The 23851-nt window shown below is 38.3% G+C and overlaps 1 protein-coding gene and 1 long non-coding RNA gene across 8 annotated transcripts in view; one reads left to right on the top strand and one right to left on the bottom strand.

The window, feature by feature from the left end:
* Positions 1–23851, bottom strand: part of stx1a (syntaxin 1A (brain)) — a 69223-nt gene that overhangs the window by 4277 nt on the left and 41095 nt on the right. For 2 of the 5 annotated variants that reach the window (XM_038694372.1, XM_038694370.1), the window contains exons 4-9: positions 16008–16082; positions 11231–11304; positions 10620–10728; positions 3129–3202; positions 2898–3032; positions 1015–1125 (exon numbers count right to left, since the gene is read on the bottom strand). In XM_038694372.1, coding sequence (XP_038550300.1) covers positions 1015–1125; positions 2898–3032; positions 3129–3202; positions 10620–10728; positions 11231–11304; positions 16008–16082 — 578 coding nt within the window. Of the gene's footprint in view, positions 1–660; positions 1126–2897; positions 3033–3128; positions 3203–10619; positions 10729–11230; positions 11305–16007; positions 16083–17233; positions 17314–23851 lie in introns of those variants that run through there. The other 3 variants (XM_038694373.1, XM_038694371.1, XM_038694369.1) reach the window with 3 other exon arrangements.
* LOC119883621 lies at positions 3214–10611 on the top strand. Of its 3 annotated transcripts, none has more exons than XR_005440693.1 (3): positions 3214–4378; positions 4673–4883; positions 8431–10611. It is a non-coding gene; the product is annotated as an uncharacterized LOC119883621 (long non-coding RNA). The 3 variants fall into 3 exon arrangements; XR_005440695.1 differs by having other exon boundaries at positions 3214–4883; positions 8431–9284; positions 10178–10611; XR_005440694.1 differs by having other exon boundaries at positions 3214–4883; positions 8431–9284; positions 9921–10611.

Here is a 23851-nt window from a genome sequence, read left to right as displayed (position 1 = left end):
TTTGTATATGTACATCTGTACAAAAACTGGTGTAAAATCATTTTATGTTTTTACAGGGGTTTATCGTGGATGTATTAAGAGAGCTGTTTGCATGTGTACCCCAACCAATTGGCGCGGGCTACATTGGACATGTCAGTAATTTATCCATTACTTTTATCTATCTATTTCGGCTTTTCTGCTTGCTTGCTTACCAGATTTCACAAACTCTCTGCAGCAGGTGGTGTTGTTACAGCTTACAGGTTCTGTGTCCTGTGCAGTCAGCCTGTTGTAGCTGGTAGTTCATTGGTTATTTTGACAATGAGCATACTCACGATCAGCCTCACACCAATTTGTAATCCTATACTCCTAAACATTATAAATTTAGTTTTTCAAAACAGATGAGCTACTCAACAACTTTTAGTGCACTCTGGTAACTGCAGCAGTATCATGGAGCATGTATTCCTGGTTGGAAATCACTGCTCAAAGTGACCATGTCAATACATTCAGGACACACATGGTCCACATGCAGAATACATGACAGGTGAGCATGCACACATAATGACAACAGTTACAGTTACATACTACAATATATGCATGCAATGCTTCTGAAGTGATGTATAATTTTTTTCACGTGATAGCATGTTTGTGCACGTGCATTGTTTTGTTGTATATGCAACTCACCCTCCGTGCTTTACTCTGGTATTTAACCGCCTTCTTAGTGTCTGATACCGCCCTCTCCACATAGTCTACCGAGTGCTCCACATTGTACTCTATGCGGTCTATCATTTCCCCCTAGGACAGGTTAGTTACAGAGGAGGCGTGGAAAACATGCAGACAGAAGAAGAAAGAGGGAGACAGATGTGGAGGCAGGAGGAGAAGGAGGAGTGGATACAGATTGAGAGGAGGTGAGGGAAAGGGGAGGAATAATGGGTGAATGAGAAGGAGAGAGAAGGGGAAGCAGAGAGGGAGAAAGGAAAAAAGGAAAAAAGAGAAATAATGAGTCAGTTTGTACAATGTGTGCATCTTGCATCTCACCCGTCTGCTGGTCTTTTTGAACTTTTTGCATTTTGGGATGTTCTCCTTTGCCTGCTCCACATATTCCTGAGCCTCCAGCACCCTCCGCTCAATGTTGTTCACCAGTTCACCCTGCACAGAAACAAGACACAGACAGAGTGTGTGTAGTGGTGGTGGTGACAGCAGAAATCTGCCTGAACTCACAATCAGTACCAACTAGTTACATTTCACTGTTTTAAGTAATAATAAATAAAGTCTGATGAATGTTATATGTTATATATATTTTCTTAAGTTTATTTAGCTCTAATGTTTATATATATATTTTATGATTAATATATTATGCCTAGTTACAAAGAATTATTGCACATTTAGCACTGACCCAGGAATGTAGGCAAAAGAAAGAATTAACCCTTTTGCATCACAGTGAATATTAAGGCAAACCAGTGTATACAGCTCTTCATGCGTCTACTGCAACCATTTAAGTATTTAAAAAAACAACAGAAAAGAGGAATCACAGGTAAATTACCTTGCTGTATTAGAAGGGGAGTGCTGTTCTCAAATCTCTAGAGCTTAGAGTCATTGTGGTGGTGTTGTGTTGTGGAAAAGAAAAAAGAGGGAAAGAGAGTGCAAAGCTGAGAAAGGCAAGATTAACAAACATTCTAACAAAAAGTATAATCTTAAATGACATGGCATTCCGTTAATAAAGGAAGAGTTAGTTCATTTAATTATTTAGAATTAGAACATCCATATGCGTGACAAGAGAAGAAAAGAGTATACACACAAACACACACAATACAACAAAATTATTAGACATTTAAACAATTATCACTCCCACACTACAATTATGAGGGGAAGCCTACTATTGCATTGTTCTGTTATAATTCATATCACTTACATGACACAATTTACTTTCATATTTGTCATTCAGCATATTTTCTTATTCATGTGCTCAGTTTTCCTTTTGCATAATTCAGACCGAGTATTTCTGATGAGCGAAACCATTCATCTCTGTGGGGGTTCGGCCCACACACTCATGCAGTCACACATAGCCTACATATGTACCTGAAGCTTGACACTTCACTGAGAAGAGCAAAGCCACATACGTATGTGGCTTTGAAGAATATATATAAGGAAACTACATATTGTCAGAGAAAACATGTTCACTGCTCACTGGATGATGGAAGTTCCTCAGTACAATAAACACAATACAAAATCTCTGTTCTCTAACAGAAGAACATTTCTACCACAGGGAAATAACAAACCTAAATTAATTTTCAACAATTATTTTACTAAGCCAAAGCCCCCTGTAAAAATTAAGGCTTGTTTAAAATGTAATGCTGTTTAGTCGCCAAGTCACAGATGTCAGATTTTCCTTCCAGCTCATGAATGCAGCATGATTATTATGTACAAAAAATCCCACCAACTTCTGTGCCCCAAATTCTGTCTAAATTTACTGAGATATTTTGCAAACAGACAACCAGATGGAGCTGAAAACACAACCTCCTTCCAACTCTGTTGGCAAAAATAGGCTGAAATCTATACTAATACACTCTACAACTTGTATGTAAATAAAAAGACTGCCAATTGTCTTGTCTGCCTGAAGTGGAGCTTTTTTCATCATAAGGAGAAACAGCAGGCTTGCCTGGTTAGATGGTTAGTGATTTTACAATTGTGAACACAATGTGCTCCTGAACTTTTCCATAAACCAGGGTACCCTTTCAAACCCCTCACAGGAAGAAATTCTGAATCTAGAAACTGGAATTGTAACTCTTCTGAATATCATCCATGTAAATGGATTGCTAATTTATGAATGAATTTATTATCTACAGGTCCGTTTTCATATGCATTTGGCTAAGCCCCAAAGCACACAGCTGTAGGTACTGAGAGAGGATCAATGTTTTCACCTGGCTCTCCACCAGCATGGCCATGTCCATGAACATGTCGTGAAGCTCTCTGATGCTGTTTTCCAGCTTGATAATCTCAGTGTGCCGTGTCTCGATCTCATTCATAGCTTGCTCTGTGATGTTGTCCATTATAATCTAAGATGGTCCAAAAGAAGGAAAGAGTTAAAGGGGAGAATCTGATTTTAAAACAAGCTTTGTGCACAATTATGTTGCATTTGTTGTATCACTTACCCCCGAGGTAAAAATAGCTGGGTTGTCACTCTCCAACATGCTCTCCAGCTCCTCATTTGTTGTGTTTCTCCCAGCTAGAAGGGCAAAAACATATCCATAAACATCTATAACAGCAATGATTGCAAACATGATGTTTGTAGGAGTTGAAGAGATTAACCAAATGTGTGGCTTCAATAAATTTAAGCCCAGTAATTAAGAAGTGTAGGTGGGCAATGCTATTGGATTAAAATGTTCTCCAAACTGCAATGAATGAAGTCTACATTAGGAAACACTAATATAACTCCCCTCCTCCTTAATGTCTGTCGGAGGATTAATTAAAACAAGAGCTGTGTGCCTGTCTTTTCCACATGCTCATTTTCTATATCCATCTGTCTCTACTGCCTCTACTGCATTTTAAACTCCCTATTTTATTCTTCCATCTCTCTGAACAGCGGTGGATGTGACGTAAAAATCCTGATAATTTGGGCTGAGCATCTGTAAAAGGAGTCAAAACAGATGTAGTAATACAAAAACAGCTACTGAAGAGGTCTAGATCATCATAGATCTGGACTTAAAATCAACATCCTAAACTTTTACTTTTAGCTGATCTGAATGTTACAGGATTAAGTGTGTGTTTGTGGATTTGTCAGTAGTCAACCAGGTATCTCAAATGTTTAGGCTTGGTTAGAAATTGTGCTGTCCCACAACTACTAGCCTCCACATGCACACTCCCAACACCAGACACAACTTCAGTCATATAAACATTGCTTTGTCCCAACACTTACACTTACACTAACAAACAGGCTTACAGTTAAAATACTACCAAGTGAACTTCAGCCTGACATGTTCCGATCAGCAGTTTAGACATCTAACAATAACTTAATCCCACCACTTTCATATTGACCACTCTCTTCATAAGGTCTTTCAGATCCACCTGCTTGTCTGATATGAGCATAATTTAGTATGCAAATTACTGATTTCTCCTTCTCCTGAGGCTAACATTTACTACTTCTCCTCCTCTGTAGATCTATTTGTAACAGTGGACTTTGATCTGTTTTGAAGCTCAAGAGCAAAAACTGCTCATGATGACCTATTACATAGTCCTATATTTCCCTTTTTTATCCTGTGCATGACATGAGTGTCATTAACCTCTGTGTTATAAATGTTTTGTATTCTATTTTAAACAGTTGCTATCTCTGTCTCTGTGGTTTTTAAAAACTACAAGTTTAATGTTCTTGCCGTTAAAAAGATGTGACCAGTAACAAATGAAGGTAAGGGACTGCATTTTAGGGTACTTAAAAGGAGCAAGTCAGTGCAAATATTGAGTTTGTATAGTATCGGAACAGCTTGGGTCAGTCTGCAAGTCATTTGTAGAGGTTAATACTTGCAGATAATATTTTTTGACATTTCAATTTTCAGGATAGGAAAAACTAGTGAGTATTAATCCTTGGGTGTGTTGCTCATAAAATCTTGAGTATACAGAGTAAAGAAAAGTCATCTATTTATTAAGTTTGCCTCAATACTCATGGCTCCCCCCAACAAACTTTCTATCTTTCTATCTACAGACCCTGCATGTATGACAGCACATCTTATTGCTTCTTCCTGCTGATGTGTTTGCCCCTCATCCATCTTTAATTTCCCCAGACAGAGTTGTCCTACTTCATAAACATTCCCCTACAGCTCTTTGCTGCAACTACATTAACATCCTCACGTATGACCGCTGACTTCGCCTGCAGAGCTGCTTCTCTTGGGCTCCATTTCTGCCCCACTGACACTGTAAGTTACATTCAGACTCAGCATCATCTCCAATCTTTCCTTTGCACATTTTAAATCCTCTCAGGGGCTAGATACAATATATACAGTAGGCCTATGTACTATCTCTTCCCCATCAAGACTCACTGTGCCCCCTCTAACCATAAGCTGGTGGACATACGAGTTGAGCAGTTAGTTTAATGTCTCTCATTTGTTACATTGATCATGCTAATGTTATTCAGGCATACCGTTTTAGCAAACAAGAAAATAATAAAGACTTATAAATTAGGAAAATTAATCTGCAAGTTATTTCATACCAAGGAGCAGGGGTTTGATATGAAAGACATATAAAGTATTAGTAAAATCTCAGGAGTGCAACTACATAAAATTCAACCAATGACAAGAAATTGTCACAACATTGTCTTTCTGAAAATACAACTTGCTCTTGCTCTTTTAGCCTGGAACAGAAATGTCACTTACATGTGAACACGGAAGCAAGTAATCAACCATTCTGGTTTGTGACCCGTAGTCTAAAAAGCAATGTCTAATTATGACCCCACACAACACAGGATATGGCCTTAATGTGGACTACAGGAGTGGAGGATGAGCAAAAGATTGTTTTTTCCCTCTCAGGTATTTTCATTTGAAGGATTTTAAAGACCTAAAGAGTATCCAGTACTTTATAGGAAAGAAAACAACAATACTAAAAGAGAAGAGACATTTAAAAAACTACTGCTGTGAGCAAAAGTAGCTTTGCTATGTTAGCTTGCTTATGAGTTACAGCAGGCTAGCTGGTGACATCTGTCTGTTGAGGTATTAAAGACCACTCAAGCTACATCAGTATAGGAAGAGCAAATTTATTATGTTACACTAGCCATAGTTTGTGTTTCAAGGGATAGTTTGACATTTTGGGAAATATGCTTATTCACAGAACAGAACGCAAAGAAACAGGGGCTAGCAGCTAGTCATTAGCCATTAGGTAACTTTATATTTACCATACAGACATGAAAGTGGTATCAATCTGCTAAACTGACGCTTTGCAAAAAGGAAATAAGTGTGTTTCCTAAAATATCAAACAAAATACTAAACAAAAACAAGACACTTAATTTTTACCTATAACTGAATGACTCAACGTGAAGCTACCTCGGTCAGGTACTTTTTCTCTCCACTGAGCCTCCTTCAGTGGTGGCTCCTGGGAGATTTTGGATTCAGCTCCAAAACCTCTCATGGTGTCCCTGAGGCTGACCTTAAGGGTGTGTGTGAGAGTGTGTGTATATTGTGTTTATATGTGTGATGAAGACTGGTCGTTGCTGTGGAGGCCTTAGTGGCAGAGCAGATAGGTTGATGGTGAGTGATGAGTCAGAGTCAATGATTGCCTTCATGAACAGAATACCTATGAAGCTGTTCTCTAATGTTTACTGGTGCATGTAAGTGTCTGTGTTTCAGAACGCACTTTTGTTCATTTCTCCACTCATACACTGGGCATATTGTGTCTAATCCAAACTTCATATCCGTATCAAACCAATGAATTTCATTTAGTTGGTGGTTAAGCGGTCGGGCTGCTTTTATTGCCTTGATTAACAATCTAATCATGTTCAGCAATGACATTTTGCAGTTTGACAAATGAGAGGATGAGGACAGCCCTCAAAGAGGAGTGAGAGACCACGTTCACCGCATCACTGTGATGAATTACCTATTCTCCAGGTCTCGCTGATAATAAATAATCTCTCTATCATTAAGGCTAAAATTACAACATTAAAGAGGGTCAGAGTTAGAGTTTAAAGGGCAGAGAGGAGTGACAATGAGTCATGGATAATAGTGAAGGAAAAAAAAAACCAAAGGCACTCTGGTGGTCCTACGCTACCCTATTTATCTCACTTCCTACACACATACACACTCATTGGCTTTTTTTTTTAAAGCCCTGACAGGCTCTGAGGGAGGCTCTTATTTGTTACCATGGAGACCCAAACCCTGAGAAGCCTAATATGAAGCTAAGAAGTCGCTCTTCACCCATAGCATTTATGGTCTATTAAATCATTCATACAGTTCTATGTTGCTACCAGTAACAGTATTATTTCATTTCCATTGCTATGTAACACAAATGAAGTGAGACCCCCAGGGAACAGAGCGCAAAAGGCAAACCACGCACACGCAGAGCGAACGACGAGGCTGATTTTTATGGCTCTGTTAGCTGCAGTTTCTCCTGCAAAGGAATGAGAAAAGCATGTATAGCTTATCTGCACACATATAAGCCAATCTGTTTGTTACGCAGCAATGTTGGTGTACATCTCGTCTTTTTCCCTGGCACTGAGAAAGAGGGGGTGTCCGCAGGGAAATAAATCATAACAATCAAATGTCAAGGAGGCCCTGCGATGCCTGTGACCAACATTCCCTCCAACCTGCTGGGTCTGCCTGTCTGCTTATGGAAGCAAATGAATGTCTGATATTCTGCATTCTCAAGCAATAATAAAATAAAAGGCTAAAGCATTGCCATTGTAGTGGCTGAAAATATGAAAGTAGTTTTTCAGTCCTAACTGGCAATTCAAAAACATTCAAACTGATGTGTTACTGCGGTTAACCTCCAATAGGTCACTTAAGACATGTGCTTTTAAAGGAATAACATTTTAGTGATACACGCTTTATTGTCGAGAGGTAGATGAGAAGATTGATATAACCTTTCTATCTGTACGTTAAATGAAGCTGGAACCAGGGCTGAAAGCCGGGGGAACAGAGGTTCAAAGGTAGAAAGTCTACCACCACCTCTTAAGTTCATTAATTCACATGCTGTTTCTTGTTTGTTTAACTTGTATGAAAGTGTGACAACGTCATATGGTTTTAAGGGGGGTGATGTGCTGGATTACAGGGAGCAGTAACTTCTTAGTTGGTTGCCACAACATGACATTTGTACACTTTGGTTTTTGTATGGATCAAACAAACAAGATCTAATGTGTTAATTAGTGATTTTTGGAGGTGCTGCTCAGTTGCTTTTGATACCTCTGGACAGAGCCAGGCTAGTTGTTTCCCCCTGTTTCCAGTCTTTGTGCTAAGCTAAGCTAATCATCTCCTAGTTCAAGCTTCATAATTACTGTACGAACATGAGAGGTATCCATTCTAGTCTATTCTCTGTTTACTTAAAAAGCAGCTTAACAGATACTCAAAACATTTTCTTTGCTTACTTCCAGTGGTTTAACTTCTGACTTCTCAAAAATGACATTCTCTTGACAATTACATGTTTACATTATGTTACAGTCTTGCTTTCCTGTTTATTTTATCTCTTTATCCAGAGGCAAACAGGAAAGGAGCAGAAGAAACATCGATATTGTTATATGTTTCCCTCTGTGTGTGACACACTATTATTGATTCACATAGAAACAAGTCAAAGGGGTTGGCACAACAGAAGCACAGCTCTCTTGCCATTTAACCTTTAAGGAATAAAATTGTGTTTGAACAAAATACAGATCAAATGTAATCTGAAGGGAAAAGCTTGCGGTCTTGTTTCCTTCAAAACCAAAAACTGTATTTCTCTGCCCTCTCTCTGTGTGTGTGTCTAATCTCCCTTCCTTGATGACAGGTGATATCAGCTAAGGACTCCTGTGACTCCACCATCTGACACTTTTAAATCCAAATGGATCTGGAGGAGCTAAAGGAAAAAGTGCGTCAGGTGTGTGTGTGTGTGTGCTTTTATTCCATGAGGGGTCCTTTGATTAACCCCAGAAACTACTGTGTGTTGTCACTGCTGTTCTTTTGACTGGATCACACTGGGCAGTGTTCACACATACAGACCTGCTGCATGTGTCCACTCTAAACTGACAGATGGCCACAGGAAATTACGTCTATGCCAAGTACTCTGCAACATAACTGCACCTGCTCTCCTCTGCTTTTACCACTAAGTGAGTCATAGTGTTCGTCTCTGCATGCATGCATGAGTGTGTGTGTGCCTTTTGTATAAGGTGACTGTATCCCGATGACTGTTAGGGGCAGCTGGCCGTTGCATCTGCCTGGTCCAAGAGCCCCGGGGCCTGCAGCTAATACCTGTCAAAACATTTTACACATACAGTGTCACACGAGTGAGAGGAGCTCACATCTGAGCTGAGTGGCGTGTGCACGCATAATGGTGAAGTATGCGTTTTAGATGAAATTTCACTATAAACAAAATGAATAAAGGACAGTTTTTTTGTACTCATTCCTACATAAGTGCCATCGATGATGATGTTGGATGTATGTTATATTATGCTGTCACTGACATACATTGTTTTATGGGGGTTTGCGCAGAGGGTTTTTAGCATTAGTTTATCCATATTTGTACTATGCGTTATGTATTCATTATGTTTTATGTTCATGTCTGTTTTACATGGCTGCAAGACAAATCTACCCTTGGAGAAAATAAAGTTGAAATTGAAATACAGCCAACAGCTAGGAGCTAAGGTAAATTATTTCTCCCACCCAAGTTACAACCTCTTCTTTCATTATAATAAATGTTATAGACAGAAAATAATGCATTTAATATATTTGTATAAGCATTACATGTGGATGTTTCAAAATCAAACTGCATGACCACCAAGTACAGTGAATGTTGATGGGTGACTATTCATTTATGGTTAATTTAACTGTTACACAACAGTTTAACACAAAGACATATTACTTTAGACCATGCATGTGAAATGGTTATGGCACTATCAGGATGTTGAGTTGACGAAGCGTTTTCTCCGGCCAGAATGCACAAAGCAAAGTCTTCTAAAATAGAGATGAGTGAAGGGCCTGCTTTAGCAACCATGGTGCTTCTTGCCTTAAAAAGACAGGGACTAGTCTTAGAAGAGTATCCAATAAATCATACATTTAGAGATGTGTAGCAGTACTGGCACATCTTTACTTCACATCCTCACACTTTAGTAAGAGTATGCAGTAATAACATAGTACAAAGTAATGCTTTTGCAAAAATGGATGATGCTTAAACTGTGCAGGTGTAGAATGATTTTGAACATTTACGTAGTGATGGAGAATGTGGGCGCAGGGTATATTTTTATCCTAATTAACATGTAACTAACATCTAACTAATTACAGGGGGAGGATGAAAATGAAGAGAATGACGCCTGGTTTAGGATTTAAAATACACCAGGGAAAAATGCCATTTCCCATTTCCTGTTTTGACATGAACCTGAAAAAAACACGAGGAAACAAAATCATGAAATAAATTACCAAAGCTGACCAAACGTTTCACTTAATTAACAGCAAGTCCATGTGTCTTATCTGACAAACCTGGGGGATCAAAAATGAAAGTGAGCATCAAGAGTGACACTCACTTGTTTCATCCCCTGTAGTGTGACTGAGCGGAAGACAACCACTGTGCCATCTGGGGCACCACATGACACACCAACACAAAGATCAGGATGTCACAACCGTTTTCTGCCATTGTTCTCCAATTGTGATGATGATCCCTCTTTCCCCAACAGTGTTAATTCCCATCCCTACTCTTTCTTGACTGAAAATGTGCCAAAACCAAGACATGTCAAGAGGTGATCGTCAAGTCTGACTTTCAAAAAGTAATTTGCTGTAATTGAAAACACGTTGTTTGTGGTATAAGCTCACTCAAACTGCACAAATGTTATCTTGAATCTCTAATGCAACACCAGCGTTTGAAAAAAACTGCACCATAACCAAACACTATGTACATGAGAAGAGATGCAGATGTGTTACTTTAAATCATGCAGAGTTATGCAGTATGAAGGATGGTGGAGGGTTTAGTCTCCCAGGTCTACTCACTGATCTCCAGCTGTCTCTGAATGCGTCCCTTGCAGCGCTCCCTGTAGTCCGACTGGGTGGTGTTGTATTCTGACATCACCTCAACAAACTTACGGGACAGTGTGGAGTGCTGGAGATAGAATGACGAACACCATAACACTTCACGACACCTGCTCAATGGCAGCAGTAGACTTTGTAAGTCATTAAAATGGTATATGAACAGGTGCAAACACAACAGTCAGTGCAGCTGTGTCCCCATTCTATATTGCATACTAATTCTAATAAAGTTTTGAGCAATTTTGTCCCCTTTTGTCCTGTAAACAAGGAGCTTCTAACAGCTGCACATTGTTTTGTAAATTACAACAATGAGCTCCAGATAGGTTTTGGCAAAGAAAAAATAAGCATTACATTATTATTAAACATTTAACTTTTTCCTGGTGAAGTTTAATTGACAGTGGCATTCCAAAATTGCAGTTTGACTATTCGCTGGTATACGTACTGTATATTTTTCTTGTGCACACTAGTAAATTATCTTTCTTTTATATAAAAAATTAAACCATCCTGTGTACAATTACTATGTGGTTTGCAATTGGGACACAGCTGACTTAGCTGCTTTCTGTCCTGAGCTGTACCTGTGTCTTGCGTATCCTAAGGTCAGCTGATGACCTGTTCTGGCCTTCTTCTTGCTCAATGGTTTGTTGGATACCTGAAAAGATGTACACAAAATGTATACTCAATTACAGGGTGAGTGCCACTCATGAAAATCAACACAAACATAAATAAAGACCACAGTGCCGCTGTCTACCTCTAGGGTTTCATTACACCACACAATACAAAAGTGTTAGATGAAACAAACAACATAGTGATGACTTTAGTGTCCTTAGAGTCTTAGCAGTGGTGGCACACTTGCACTGGAGGAACAGTGATGAGGTTCATAAAATCACAAGGACTGTATTGAATCCATGAGAGACGAAATCTGCTCAGAAAACCCCAAGGCCTAACAGATTATGAGTACTTTACTTTGTGTGCAAAGCTGACATTTTGACCTGAAGACGGTGTAAGAAATGGTGTCATCAGAAACACAAGGATTCAATCTCAGGAGATCATTAAAAATCCACAGTAAATTTCATAGAAATCCAGCCCTGTTTTTGTAATGAGAGAAGCAGCTAGTACCTCTGGAATAATCCTCTGGAAGCCATGAATATTCACACTAAATGTAATGATTATCTGGTCAGTAGTTTTCAAAATATCTTGCTCTGATCCAAAGTGTTGGATGCACTGAGGGACCTGATCTATATAAAACTACAAATATAGCCAAATGGGGTTATTTTGTTCCAGTATGAAAATAAAATATTATACTGAGAGTGTCATGTATAGAATGTCTCTGAATGATACAAATATGGACTAATCACACATCAAGTCAGTCACTCAATGGTAAAGTGAATAAAATGAGTGGTAGAAGTCTGATTATTAAGAAATTTAGCAAGATATAAATTATTAGGATGACTCTGCTCTTTTCTTTATTCTTCAGAGGATTTTTTAAGCTTTTACTTGTAATAAGCACTTTCTGCACTGCTCTGTCACAGTCACACCTCAGGAAATCATTGTAGAGGAACCATTACTGAGTATAATAATGTAAATTAAAGAGACTGTCAATGTGAGACCTTGTGAAGTACTCAATCAAGTATTGAATTATACAGAGATGTAAGCGACTGCTCATTTACATTCCCATTTTTTTGTCACTTAAACTGGGACATGCTGGCTGTATCAGCTCTTGCACATTCAGGGACATTTTGTGAGATGTCTACACCTGCGGCTGCTTATACTGTACGCTCTGTACACCTCCTTGTTCATGCAAATAGCTTGAGCCAACAGAGTTAACAGGTTCACTTACTGCATAACAGAATATCACACATCTAACTTCAATCAACACTAACATTTCAGCCATTAGTGTCTTTTCCTTCATGATGTCATTTAGATTTAAAACCTCTTTTTAAAGAGAGACCTGGCCAAAACAGCAGCATGTTGACAGTGCACAGTTACAGATAGGGACACCATACATACAACAACAACCAAAGGACATTCAACATAGACTTTTAAGATACACAAATAAACAGTATAACTTTAAGATCACTTAAAAGTAATATTTGTACCTAGGTTTAAAGGAATTTGTTATTTTAAAAGCAGTGTCAACAGTTATGGTGCGTTCCATTTGACATGGGAAGTCGAAATTTCTGAGTTCAAAGTCAGAATTTTCAAAGGGAACGCCCCCTTAAGTCAGATTTCTGACTTGAAAAGTTGGGAGAACTGCACTACCCCGACTTTGTGATCCAAGATAGCTGCTTGATTGTTCTAGGGAAATGACAATGGCTTTAATTTACTTTAATGCGTTTGGTAATATCAGTAATTTTGAGATAATATGGAGTTTGATTTGCTGCATTTGTGGTATAATGCTCCTCCCACTGTCTTGGAGATTGTCCTGGCCAACCTCAGTGGCAATTGGCTGGCTTGGGAAGGTCGTCAGCTGATTAAGCGCACCTACAGTATATACAGTAGGTCCATGGGCCCATGTATTCAGTCCATTCTCTTCCTTCATACAGCTTACATCCATGCTAAGGCACCTTTTGTAGTTGTGTTTACATTAGTTCAATAAATTATACTTGTTTCAAGTAAGTACCTTGCATGGACTCCCTCCTTGTCACATTCTTTTTTGAATCTGTGACTTCACAGATTCAGGCTGCTGTCACCTACAACCTCAGTGTATCTAAAACCCACTGAGCACATAGTAAGTTAGAACCTTACTGCCCACAGTGTAGAAAATGTAGCTTCAAAACTCACAGCATAAAAGTTTTTTAATTGTATATCTACATATATCTTTATCAAGCAGTATATACAGTACAAGAAAATGGGCGTCAAGGCTGAACAACTTTTCACAATTTTTTTTAAGTGGCACGTACAAGTTATTTGCGAGAATGCAGTGTCCAGTGCTTATGCATTTGACTCATAACAGTTCAAAATAGTACTGTAGCAGTAGGACAGAGGGTCAGTGACCTTCTACGGGGAGAGCAGTGATTGGTGGTTATGTAGGGACTGAACCCTTCTATAGAATTTGACCTCTAACCCCTGTTTTGTTACCTCAGAATAGTACTGTACCCTTCTATGGGTTTGACCTTTTATTTTGCAGACTCCAACCCTTCTATGGTACCTAACAGATACCAAACATATTCTATATAAGCTATGTTTGATGTACAGAGAGACAGAGTGGCCATCGGGCTGGGTCACTCTCCAAGCTGCTGCAGATCTTGTAATTGATGCTGAACTCCTTGATGTAATAAACTTTTATGATCAAGAACAGTGTCAAGCGGGTTTCCTCTCAACACATCATCGCAGCATTATTGTTCGGACACCACAAGAACTTGTTGTATTCACCAATTTTCCAGTTTTTTAAAATTACGACCAAAATTCATGAGTGGTCCAAACCTGCCATACGGGTCATAGACAGACAGTCTGCCATTCTCCACAAGTTAAAAACATTTGTTTGCCTTAAGAATTATCATTTGTCTGAAACTAGCACTTACTCATGACCAGGTTGCTCTCATCAAGTTGAAACAAGCAATTTACAAGTTCATGCAGTTAAGAGAGTTTGCTAAATCACATGAGCAAGTCTAACAGATAGGGTAAAATTACAAAAATGTTCTTGCATAAGGCCCATTGTCTTAACTTACACTTTACAAAGAGAGTGTTTCTCTACAGAAATTTCAATAGCTGCTAAAGATATGTTTATTTAAATATTTTTAATCCATCCATTTTCTGTTTTTGAAGAAATTAATTTACTAAATACATTAAAATGATTGAGAATTGCAAAGCAAAAGATAGTGAAGAAGTCCTGTCACACACACACACACACACACACACACACACACACACACACACACACACACACACACACACACACAGTTACAGAAAAGTATCCTGTCGCAACTATTAATATGAGATTAATATGAGTTGGAGTGACACAGTTAGTGGCCGGTGATGCAGATCCTGTTCTGCCTTATAGCATAGTCAAGTGAATGTATCAGTGTACATACGATACTGTGCACACGATACTGTGTGTTTGTGTTTGTGTATCTGTAGGCACACAGGGTGAGGGATTGGGGCTATTATCTTCTAGCTCTCTGCACTGAAGTTGTGCTCTACTTTCCTGAAAGATACTGTGTACAGATATTTTATCTCTGACCCCTATTTTTCGACACCTGAATCCTGTAGGGAATAAAATGAGAGTTAAAATGTACAAGCAAAGCAGAGAAGGTGGCAGACAAACCAGAATAAGAAGATTAGATGCCTCACACATACACGCACACACATAATAATAACTATTTATTTTATATATTATAAACACAAACACTTTATGCCTGTATATTACTGTAACATTAGTCAGTTTGCGTGTGTGAATAAAACTTGTATGTGCTCGTGCATATGAATCACCGCCTCTGTGGCAAGTGACACTTATCACTCTGCCCACTGCAGTGCAGAATCTACTAGTGTAAACTGAGTTGTCTGTCAGCTGCCATGTGCTATACAGTTCACTGTCGCTTTATGGCTCACTTCTTACCCTCTCTCCTCTCCTGAGCAAGCTCTAGGCCGTCACATCACATGAAAGAGAAACAGCTGCACACACTGCTTATGGATGTAGTCATAATATTGTAATACAGATTTCAGGGCTGCAACACATTATTATTTTTATTATCAATTAATCTGCCATTTACTTTTGTCTATAAAATATCAGAAAATGAAAGTGAAAGTTAATTTAAAAACATTTGTCACAATTTTTTAGATTACACTTTGATCTCCTAATTGGTCTTTTGTTATCCAACCAACACTGCATAACCCCAAAATATTTAGTTTTTTATGATGTAAGACATAGAAAAACAGAAAATCCTCAAATTAGAGGAATCTTTAAATATTTATTATTTTTGCTTTAAAAAATTACATAAACAATTAATTGATAATGATAATAGTTACTGATCAATTGACTTATCAATGAATTGACTAGTCGTTTCAACTTTAGCATACTTGTTAAGAAAATCCCTCATACTGGAGCCAAAAGAGAACAAAATTATAATTGTAAAACAGTAAATTATGATAAAATTAGTAAACATTTACTAGGTGCAGCTTTAAACACAAAGATTAGCTTTTTCGTCTTGTTTCATATCTTAAGTAATGCATAATACACTTTCTGGCTGCTGATCAGCTCATGTAACTCATGACACTTACTCAATATTTGAAATTTTAGTGTACTAAACATCTAATTATTTGAACAAAACAAGCAAAGGGTTTGATTGATGACTGATACAGAAAATAGTCATTAGTTGCATCTCTAGCAGGAGAAAATAGAAAAATCATACTAACTCTTTAATTTGGAGCGCACTTTGTTGGCCAACTTCTTGATGTCTGCCATAAGGTCCTCCAGCTCGCCCTTAGTTTCTGAGAAGAGGAGAAAGAGATTAGTAGACTTGTATGATACTACACATAAACCCACACTTGTATACTAACTCACCCACTCACACAAAAACCTCTGTGCCAGCCTGTTTCACAGACACAGAATCAATACTGACACACTAGAAATGAATCTAAATGTCACACCCAACAGGGACAAACAATTCATCAGCTTCAGTCCACAGCATCGCATCTCATCCTTCTTACTGCTTTCTCTTTTGCACAGAGAGTACCAGCGTACTTCACTCCTCTCTACAGTCCACTGTCCCCTTTCTATGCAGGCACACACCCTCAACCATACATGCAGTACAGTATATAGAGACGTAAAGTTGAAACTCATGTGGGTAGATGGGTACATGTGGGTGCTGACAAGAAAGATTTAGCTATTTTGGTGACCAGAGGAACAAGTGAAATCACGATGGATTGCAGCACAATCTGGGCAACAAGAGAAAGAATGTATTGTTACCAGCAGGAATATGTTATCAGAAGATGGAATAGGGCAGATTTCAATGATGACCAATCAAATCAGCAAACTCTCCTCCAGCATGACATGCTGACCGTTTTCTAAATGGGAACTGTTCTTGTCGAGGAGGCACAAAAACATGAGAGTCCGAAGGCACAATTATACAGTCAAATACTAAATACATAAACAGCAGGCCACATAAAGGAAGAAAAAAAAGGTCATTCATGGAGGTCATAACACATCCTGAGGAGGACTCAAAAGGCAAAAAAACAACCAGGGTATGCTTGTAACAAAGTAGTTCATCTAGCGTATCGTCCACATACAATATGTTTATAGCTGTTTAGAACAGCCACACTTGAATGCAGTGTTGATCCTGTCGCCATAGAAAAGAGTTAGACACGATGTCTGTTCAAACAGGGATTAGAGAGAACACAAGAACTCCAGCAATAAATCGATTGTATTGACAAAAAATGTAAAATTGATTAAGCGTTGTAGTGATTTTTCTAGCAGAAATGGCAAAGATTTGTGGGTTCCAGCTTTGTCAAATGATAGTAAACGAAACAGATCACATTAGGCTGTGGTGATCATTTTATTATTTTGACATTTTATAGACAAAATGATTCATCGGAAAAATTATTTGCACAGTTAATGATAATAAAAATAATCTCGTAGTTACACTTTTGCACAGTCACTCCTTGAAGGCCTTCATGGTGTTGCATTCATGTGTATACATGAACAGTGACAGAGGTAATCGCATCAAAGTTCAAAGCCTGCCTACTTTTTCAACTCCACACAGCTGGCCAATTGCTGCGTGAGGTAGGCGACCTTGTTGGATTTTCGGTTTCAGAAAGTTACAAAACTAGTCAAACACAGAGCCCAGTGTTGCACGATATCTTTAGTTTAAGTTCTGCTGTGCTAAAATAAACTAGGTTCAAACTGTTCCAAAATAACAGAACTTTTTAAAACTTCAAATGTAAATGCTGAGGTGTGTCGCAGCACTGGTTCTATGTATGGGCTTGTTTTAACTCTCATATCTTTTTGCACATATAGACACAATTCTTCTCATCAGCACAATCTTCAAAAGGCAGCAGCACTGAAGGATGGCTGGAGTGACAGTCACATCGTGCTGTCATGTTGCTTATGACAAACTGAGGAACCGACCGTCTTTTCCATTTAATCTTTTCTCCCTTCTATCACTCATTACAGTGACAGCCAAACCAGCAGTTTTATAATCATATTTTCCACACACTTCGGATTATTATATATGGGAGAATAGACTGAAAACAAATTTTATCTAGTGTAAATTGGATTAATTGTGCCTTGCCTCAAACATCAGTAAATATGATTAGATTAGAAGAAACAGGACTGGGAGATTGTAGTTGCCAGTTTAAGGTAGAATCCATTCATAACAGAGAAAATTAATTGAAACAAAACAATATTCTCTGTGGTGATAAAGATGCACTTGAATGGTTCACTTGACTAATCATGTCTAATGAACTTCTTCTTTTGTAATTGCACAGAAAATAGAAAAAGAGGAAAATAGATTATCATTACTTTTCCAATGTTCTGTCCTCACTACTACAAACCATCTTCCTTGTTGTTTTCATCACCTCGAAATATGGGCCGACTAAACGAGCTATTTCACCTGCTGTCACCTTTGGTCAAACTGGCATCCAATATATTTTACAAAACAGGCCTAACATGTATTAAGCATGCTGTGTGATATTCTGTGGTCACCACAGTGTAATAATACCACAGAACTGCCTGCACATTTACTAATTTACTACAATGACTGCAGAATATCAGTTATGTAGCAATAGAAAGCTACATGTCTCTATTATCACATCCATATAAGATAAACAAAAATGTAATGTACAGTGTTTCCTGTATTTCTTTATATGTTCAGTAGCTTTAATTTTGGTGCAAAGATCTCTTAACACTTTACTTTAACCGCCCCTATTTAGATTTATAAGCACTAGAAACAGCTATTATATGGTTTATAACACACTATAATGCAGTTGTAAGCACATGAGAGGACAGTTTTTAGTGTTTATGGATGTACAGTATTTGTCAACACTATAACTTTTCCTATGAAGACATATTTTATATTCTAACAATCACAGTTTTATTATGTTATGTTATCTGTTAGGGTTAGGTTTTGTAGTTGTTAACAAATGTATTAATAACCATTTACATCTGCTTACAACGACATTATAGTGTTATAAACTATTTATTAAATTTTTATGTAATGCTTGCAAATGCTAAATATGGAGGGTTAAAGTAAAGTGTTGCACATCTATTTGGCTTTCACTACAGACAAGAGAAAGAAATATCTGAGTCTGGACATAGAAACGAACAAGAAGGTGGGAAAAGGTGAAAATAGAATGGCTTTCACACACATTCTCTCATACACACGTTCCCCCGGAGCACTAATTGCTAATTTTAGCACATTGCAAAGAAGTGAGAAAGTAATTTATAATATTTAATGTCATAAGAGAACCACATCTCCATATGTCAACAAGCCCCAGGAAGCTAGCAGAGATAAAATATGATCCTTAAAAGTTGCTCTACTCAAACTATTCGATCAAACCAAACTGCCTGCAGTGCTTCTTTTTAATGAGTATTAAAAAAATTTGTAGTTTCTGTATGTTACCTGCTTCTTTAAAGCTGCACAAATTACAAAGATGAATTAGAGACAGAAAACATCTGCATCCAATTACAGACAGAGCCTCAATAGATGATTTAATTTAAACAGTATGAGAAAGACTTAAATTGCTGATAGATGTTCAATTATTAAAACATAATATTTGCACATATGTTAGAAAGAAGCTTAAAATGTATGAGATAATCATATCATCTCCTTCTCAACAGATGTACTGCCAATCTCCATTACATGAATGCTCTTTATGGCAGTTTGAGAAATCACATTTGATGATTAAAAAAAACAGGTAAGACATGGCTAGCATATTGAGCTAAAAACTCATACACACAAACACAAACAGACAATAAAAAGTAGAGGATGCACTATTATAATAAGGCATTATTTTATTCACACTGAATAATATATTTCATTTGAATCCTAATCAGCCGCTTATACCAAACACTAGCTGGGATAAATCCTCTGCCAGCTAGTCTGACAACGTAAAACTATAACACCTCAGTGGAGATGGTAAGCTTTTAATCTGCTTAAAAGACGTATTGCCATATCAGCAAACATCAGCCTGTGGTACATACAGCTTGGTGGGACAAAGTGGTGGACATGCAGAGTGCTAATTGATAACTTCAGACTCGTTCACGGAAGAACGTATAACATTTCATGTCCAGCAATAGACAGGCAGTGTGTTTCTTCTCTCTTTATTTGATAGCAAGAGTTAAGAGATGACAGGAAACTATGGGAGAGAAAGTTGCAATTACATCCTAAATCTCTAGGCCACCGGGACGCCCAGGCAGGTGTTTCTTAAAGAAACCCTACGCACATTTTGAGCACTATTGAGCAACGGTTTTCATGTATGGGTCCCTGTCCCTGCCCTGATTTGATCGTGCACACATCAAATCAATCAACCTCTGGGGCTGAAAAAATGAGCCAACTCAGAAGTGCAAAAAACTGAAATTCATCAAATGGCCACTTGAGGCTGGCTCCAAAAGCCAGTCAATCCCCATCGACCCCCATGTTAAAATGCTCAACTTTACAGTAGAAATAAACATTTTACAGCCTGGATCAAAAATGGTTTTGGTCTCTATAGCTAATTTACCCCTTCATGACAACTGTATGGGGAGTGAATTTTTATTTAACGTATTTAAATTATATTAAGGCTTCAAGTTATGCATAATTAAGGACAGGCCCTTTGATTGACAGGTGGGTTCTGTAACAGGTGTCTAGCCACTAGGTGGTTTCAGGAATGAGGCTTCATTTGGCCCGCCTCAGCTCCACCTCTTTAGCAGGAGTCAGGGACTGCCACAAAGTGACAGCCAGAGCCTCCCACGGTGAGCTTCACAACGTCACCAAGACTACATCCATGTTTTAATACAGTATTTGCTGCAAATTCACAGTTGGCAGCGGCAACACACAAAGAAATGACACAATGCACCAACAAAGGCTGAGAACACAGCAAGCTTGCAAATATGGATATAAACGATGCACAATTGTAAATATTATCACAAAAATAAGCTTTGCTAATGTTTTATGAGGAAGGAAATGCATTCAACACAGTTGTTAGGCCTCATTTTTATGAGTAAGCAGCAGTGCAGCAGTTAGAAAGAGAAATTAAATATTAAAGTAAAATAATATGAGGATCATGGAGGAGGCAGAGGCCAATCATATAACTACATAAAAGAACAATAATTAACTAAAGTATTCATATTTATATACATATATCAATATTTGAAACATGATATATCAATTTATAAAGACAAAAATAAATAAAAAATTGTTCAGCATTACCATATTCATGGTATACATTTGAATAAAAATTGTGTCTCCTGTCAATAATCTTGCTGCCAAGGGCAAAATGTCTGCAGCATACAGTGAGTTTGTCAGGGTCAGAAACTGATCTGAGGAGGTGGGCTGAGGTTCTCAGGGCAAAATGAATAAGAAGTGCTCTGTGTGCAAAGCGAGAGTGCCTTTATAATCAGTTATAGGGCACGTATCACATTTAGAAGTGTAATCAGGAATGCACTGTAACCTGTTAGTATGAACGAGGGTTACTTCATTATCAAACAAAGGAAGGTACTTTTAACCGTTTTGTATGTCTACTTGTGCACGTTTGCACAACTTTAGAAACACGTGGAGGGGTATGGTTATGAAAAAGTGTCCCTCTCATTCTGTGTAACCATAGCAACCTCTGGCGACCTGCTCCATGAGGTCAACTGGCACCACAGAGATAACGACATAAAAACCAAGCTTAGTTTTTTGGGCCGTGTGTGTGTTAAGGAGTTAGATTAGATTTCCCGTTGTGGTTACCAAACAGAGGAGGCCAACCTGCTCGATCAAACGTCTATTCAGCCTCATTATTGGCTGCCTGAAAAGAGGAAGAATGCAGACCCTGATGAATGAGTCGAGGGAGAAGTGAGACGGAGGCAAATTAGAGGGCAAAACTGAGGAGTCAATTGAGCTGTGGCTTCACACACCATCCCTCTCTCCCAGACGCTCTCAAATGAAATCTTCAGGTCACGCTTGTTGCCATCATTAAGACTGTGTTGCTATGGCGATGTGTGCAGTCAGTCCTCTCACCAGCTTCAGATTGTTTCAAAGTGGCGGAGGGAGAGAAAGAGACAGAGATGCTCGAGGCGGCAAGGAATGGAGGAAATGTAGAAGATAGAAGAAGGGCAGAAAGAAGATGAAATATATGGGATTCCAGGATATTTATTAAAATGTAATAAATGAATGAAGGATTTTTTTACCTTTACTTTTGTGTTACAAATAAAAACAACAAGATAAAAGTGCCCATCTGTTTGGGGAAATTAAACAATATTATTGTGACCTGTTTTAAATGGTTTATGTCTTCTGTAGGAACCAGTTGGCTCGGGGCTAAGATATTGAGAGATGGCCTAATTAATTTCTTTTCATGATAGGACTTTTTGATAATATGGAAACTATAACACCATCCTTTCAATGCAGCAAAGGCCCTCAAAAGGACTCAAAACTAGAACACTGTAGTTATCCATGTCCAAATCCATACACTGTATGCATGTACAACCACCAGAGCACCGGGTCGACTTTGAATATGACTATTTCCACAGTTGGCAGTATACTGGGAACAATTTAAATTTTGGCATGTTTGCCCAGCCAGAAACAATGCAGATAAACAAAGCAGAGCAGATAGACCCAATCTCATTCAACGCTTCTCAAAATCAGTCACACACATGTCAGTTTAAAAGCTGACCAGTCATGGCAAATGATTAAGCGGTTAGATATGGTGGAAAAGCCTGGGGAAAAAACTATCCCAGCTCCATGTATGTCACCTGCAACAGTCAACAATATCTTATGACCACTTATAGATAAACACAACCATTTCTAAATTTGGGTCTAAATTGAACACTCTCCAACTTAAAGCTACAATACGGAAAAATATTTTTCACGTCATGTCTACTATTATATGTCTAACTTCATCACTTCTATTTATATATATATATTTGCAATCAGGTCATCTGATCTCGTCATCATGCGGGTTTGATATAGAAACAAATGTGCTGAAATGGAGTTTTATGAAGTTCTAAGGAAGCGCTGAATATCTAGCAGTATCTCTGCCATTGTTGTGTTGTTTCAGTGTTATTAATGTTGTAGGTGAAACCAATGTGAGACACATTATGAACAAAAAGTACAGGGAGGTGTCACATCGGCCCCTGGCCAGGCACTGCACTAGTACAGATAATTAGTGAGCTTTAGAGATGCTGGTAGGTGGTTACCTTTTGACAAAGCAAGGCTAGCGGTTTCCCACTGTTTCCAGTTTTTGTGCTATGTTAAGTTAGTCGGCTGCTGGTGATAGCTTCACATTTTGCTTATGGACATGAGGGTGGTTTAGATTTTCTCTTCCATCTTTTGGCAACAAAGTAAATAAATGTCTTTCCCAAAATGTCAAACCTTTCCTTTAACCTGAAACTATTGCTCTAACACTGCACCCTGAAGCTCAGTATCACATCTGGCGTGGCGGACACCATCAACCAAAAAGATGCAGCATCATATTTGACATCATTTTGACTTTCGCTTCACTTGAACTACACCTCCAGCCTTCATGTCTACTGATCAGGATGGTACCTATATCACTCATTAGGAATATGGGAATGAGAGCATATTATTAAGATCTAATAAAAGATTCATATCCTGGAAGTCCTGGTCAATTATTTCCTACATTAAGTCAGCCTTGGTTCTACAGAAGCATTTATCCACTTGACCGTCACCATCAGCAGTCTGTCTTTCACACACACAACGGGTCATACTATTACATTGACACAATGTCAGCGTGACACAGACAAGACACAAAGGCGATTCTTGTTTCCACCACTCTAACTCAGGGTCAATTGCTGCCTTTCTAATCTCAAACTTGTAGCCGTTTATCATTTTCTACATCTCACAGACTGTCTCTCTGTCTTCCTCTGCTCTCCCTGTAAATATATTACCAGTCCTTTGTGTGTTCGCGACTCCTATTGATCGTCTAAGAGTCCATCTGTCTGATGTTTCAGATAGATAGAATCTGCACTCATCCCTCAAACATTTACCTTACTGCAGGGATACAGTATGAACTCAGGTAATGACTAACTGACAGCACAGATAAAGTTTAACCAATTCAATATAGCT

The sequence above is a fragment of the Micropterus salmoides genome, unplaced genomic scaffold, assembly GCF_014851395.1.
Source record: "Micropterus salmoides isolate LMB-PRFRI ecotype aquatic unplaced genomic scaffold, ASM1485139v1 Ms_hic_scaffold_3, whole genome shotgun sequence".
In the NCBI taxonomy this organism is placed as follows: Eukaryota; Metazoa; Chordata; class Actinopteri; order Centrarchiformes; family Centrarchidae; genus Micropterus; species Micropterus salmoides.
Note: the sequence above shows the minus strand (reverse complement) of the source record. Positions and strands in the feature narration are given on the sequence as shown.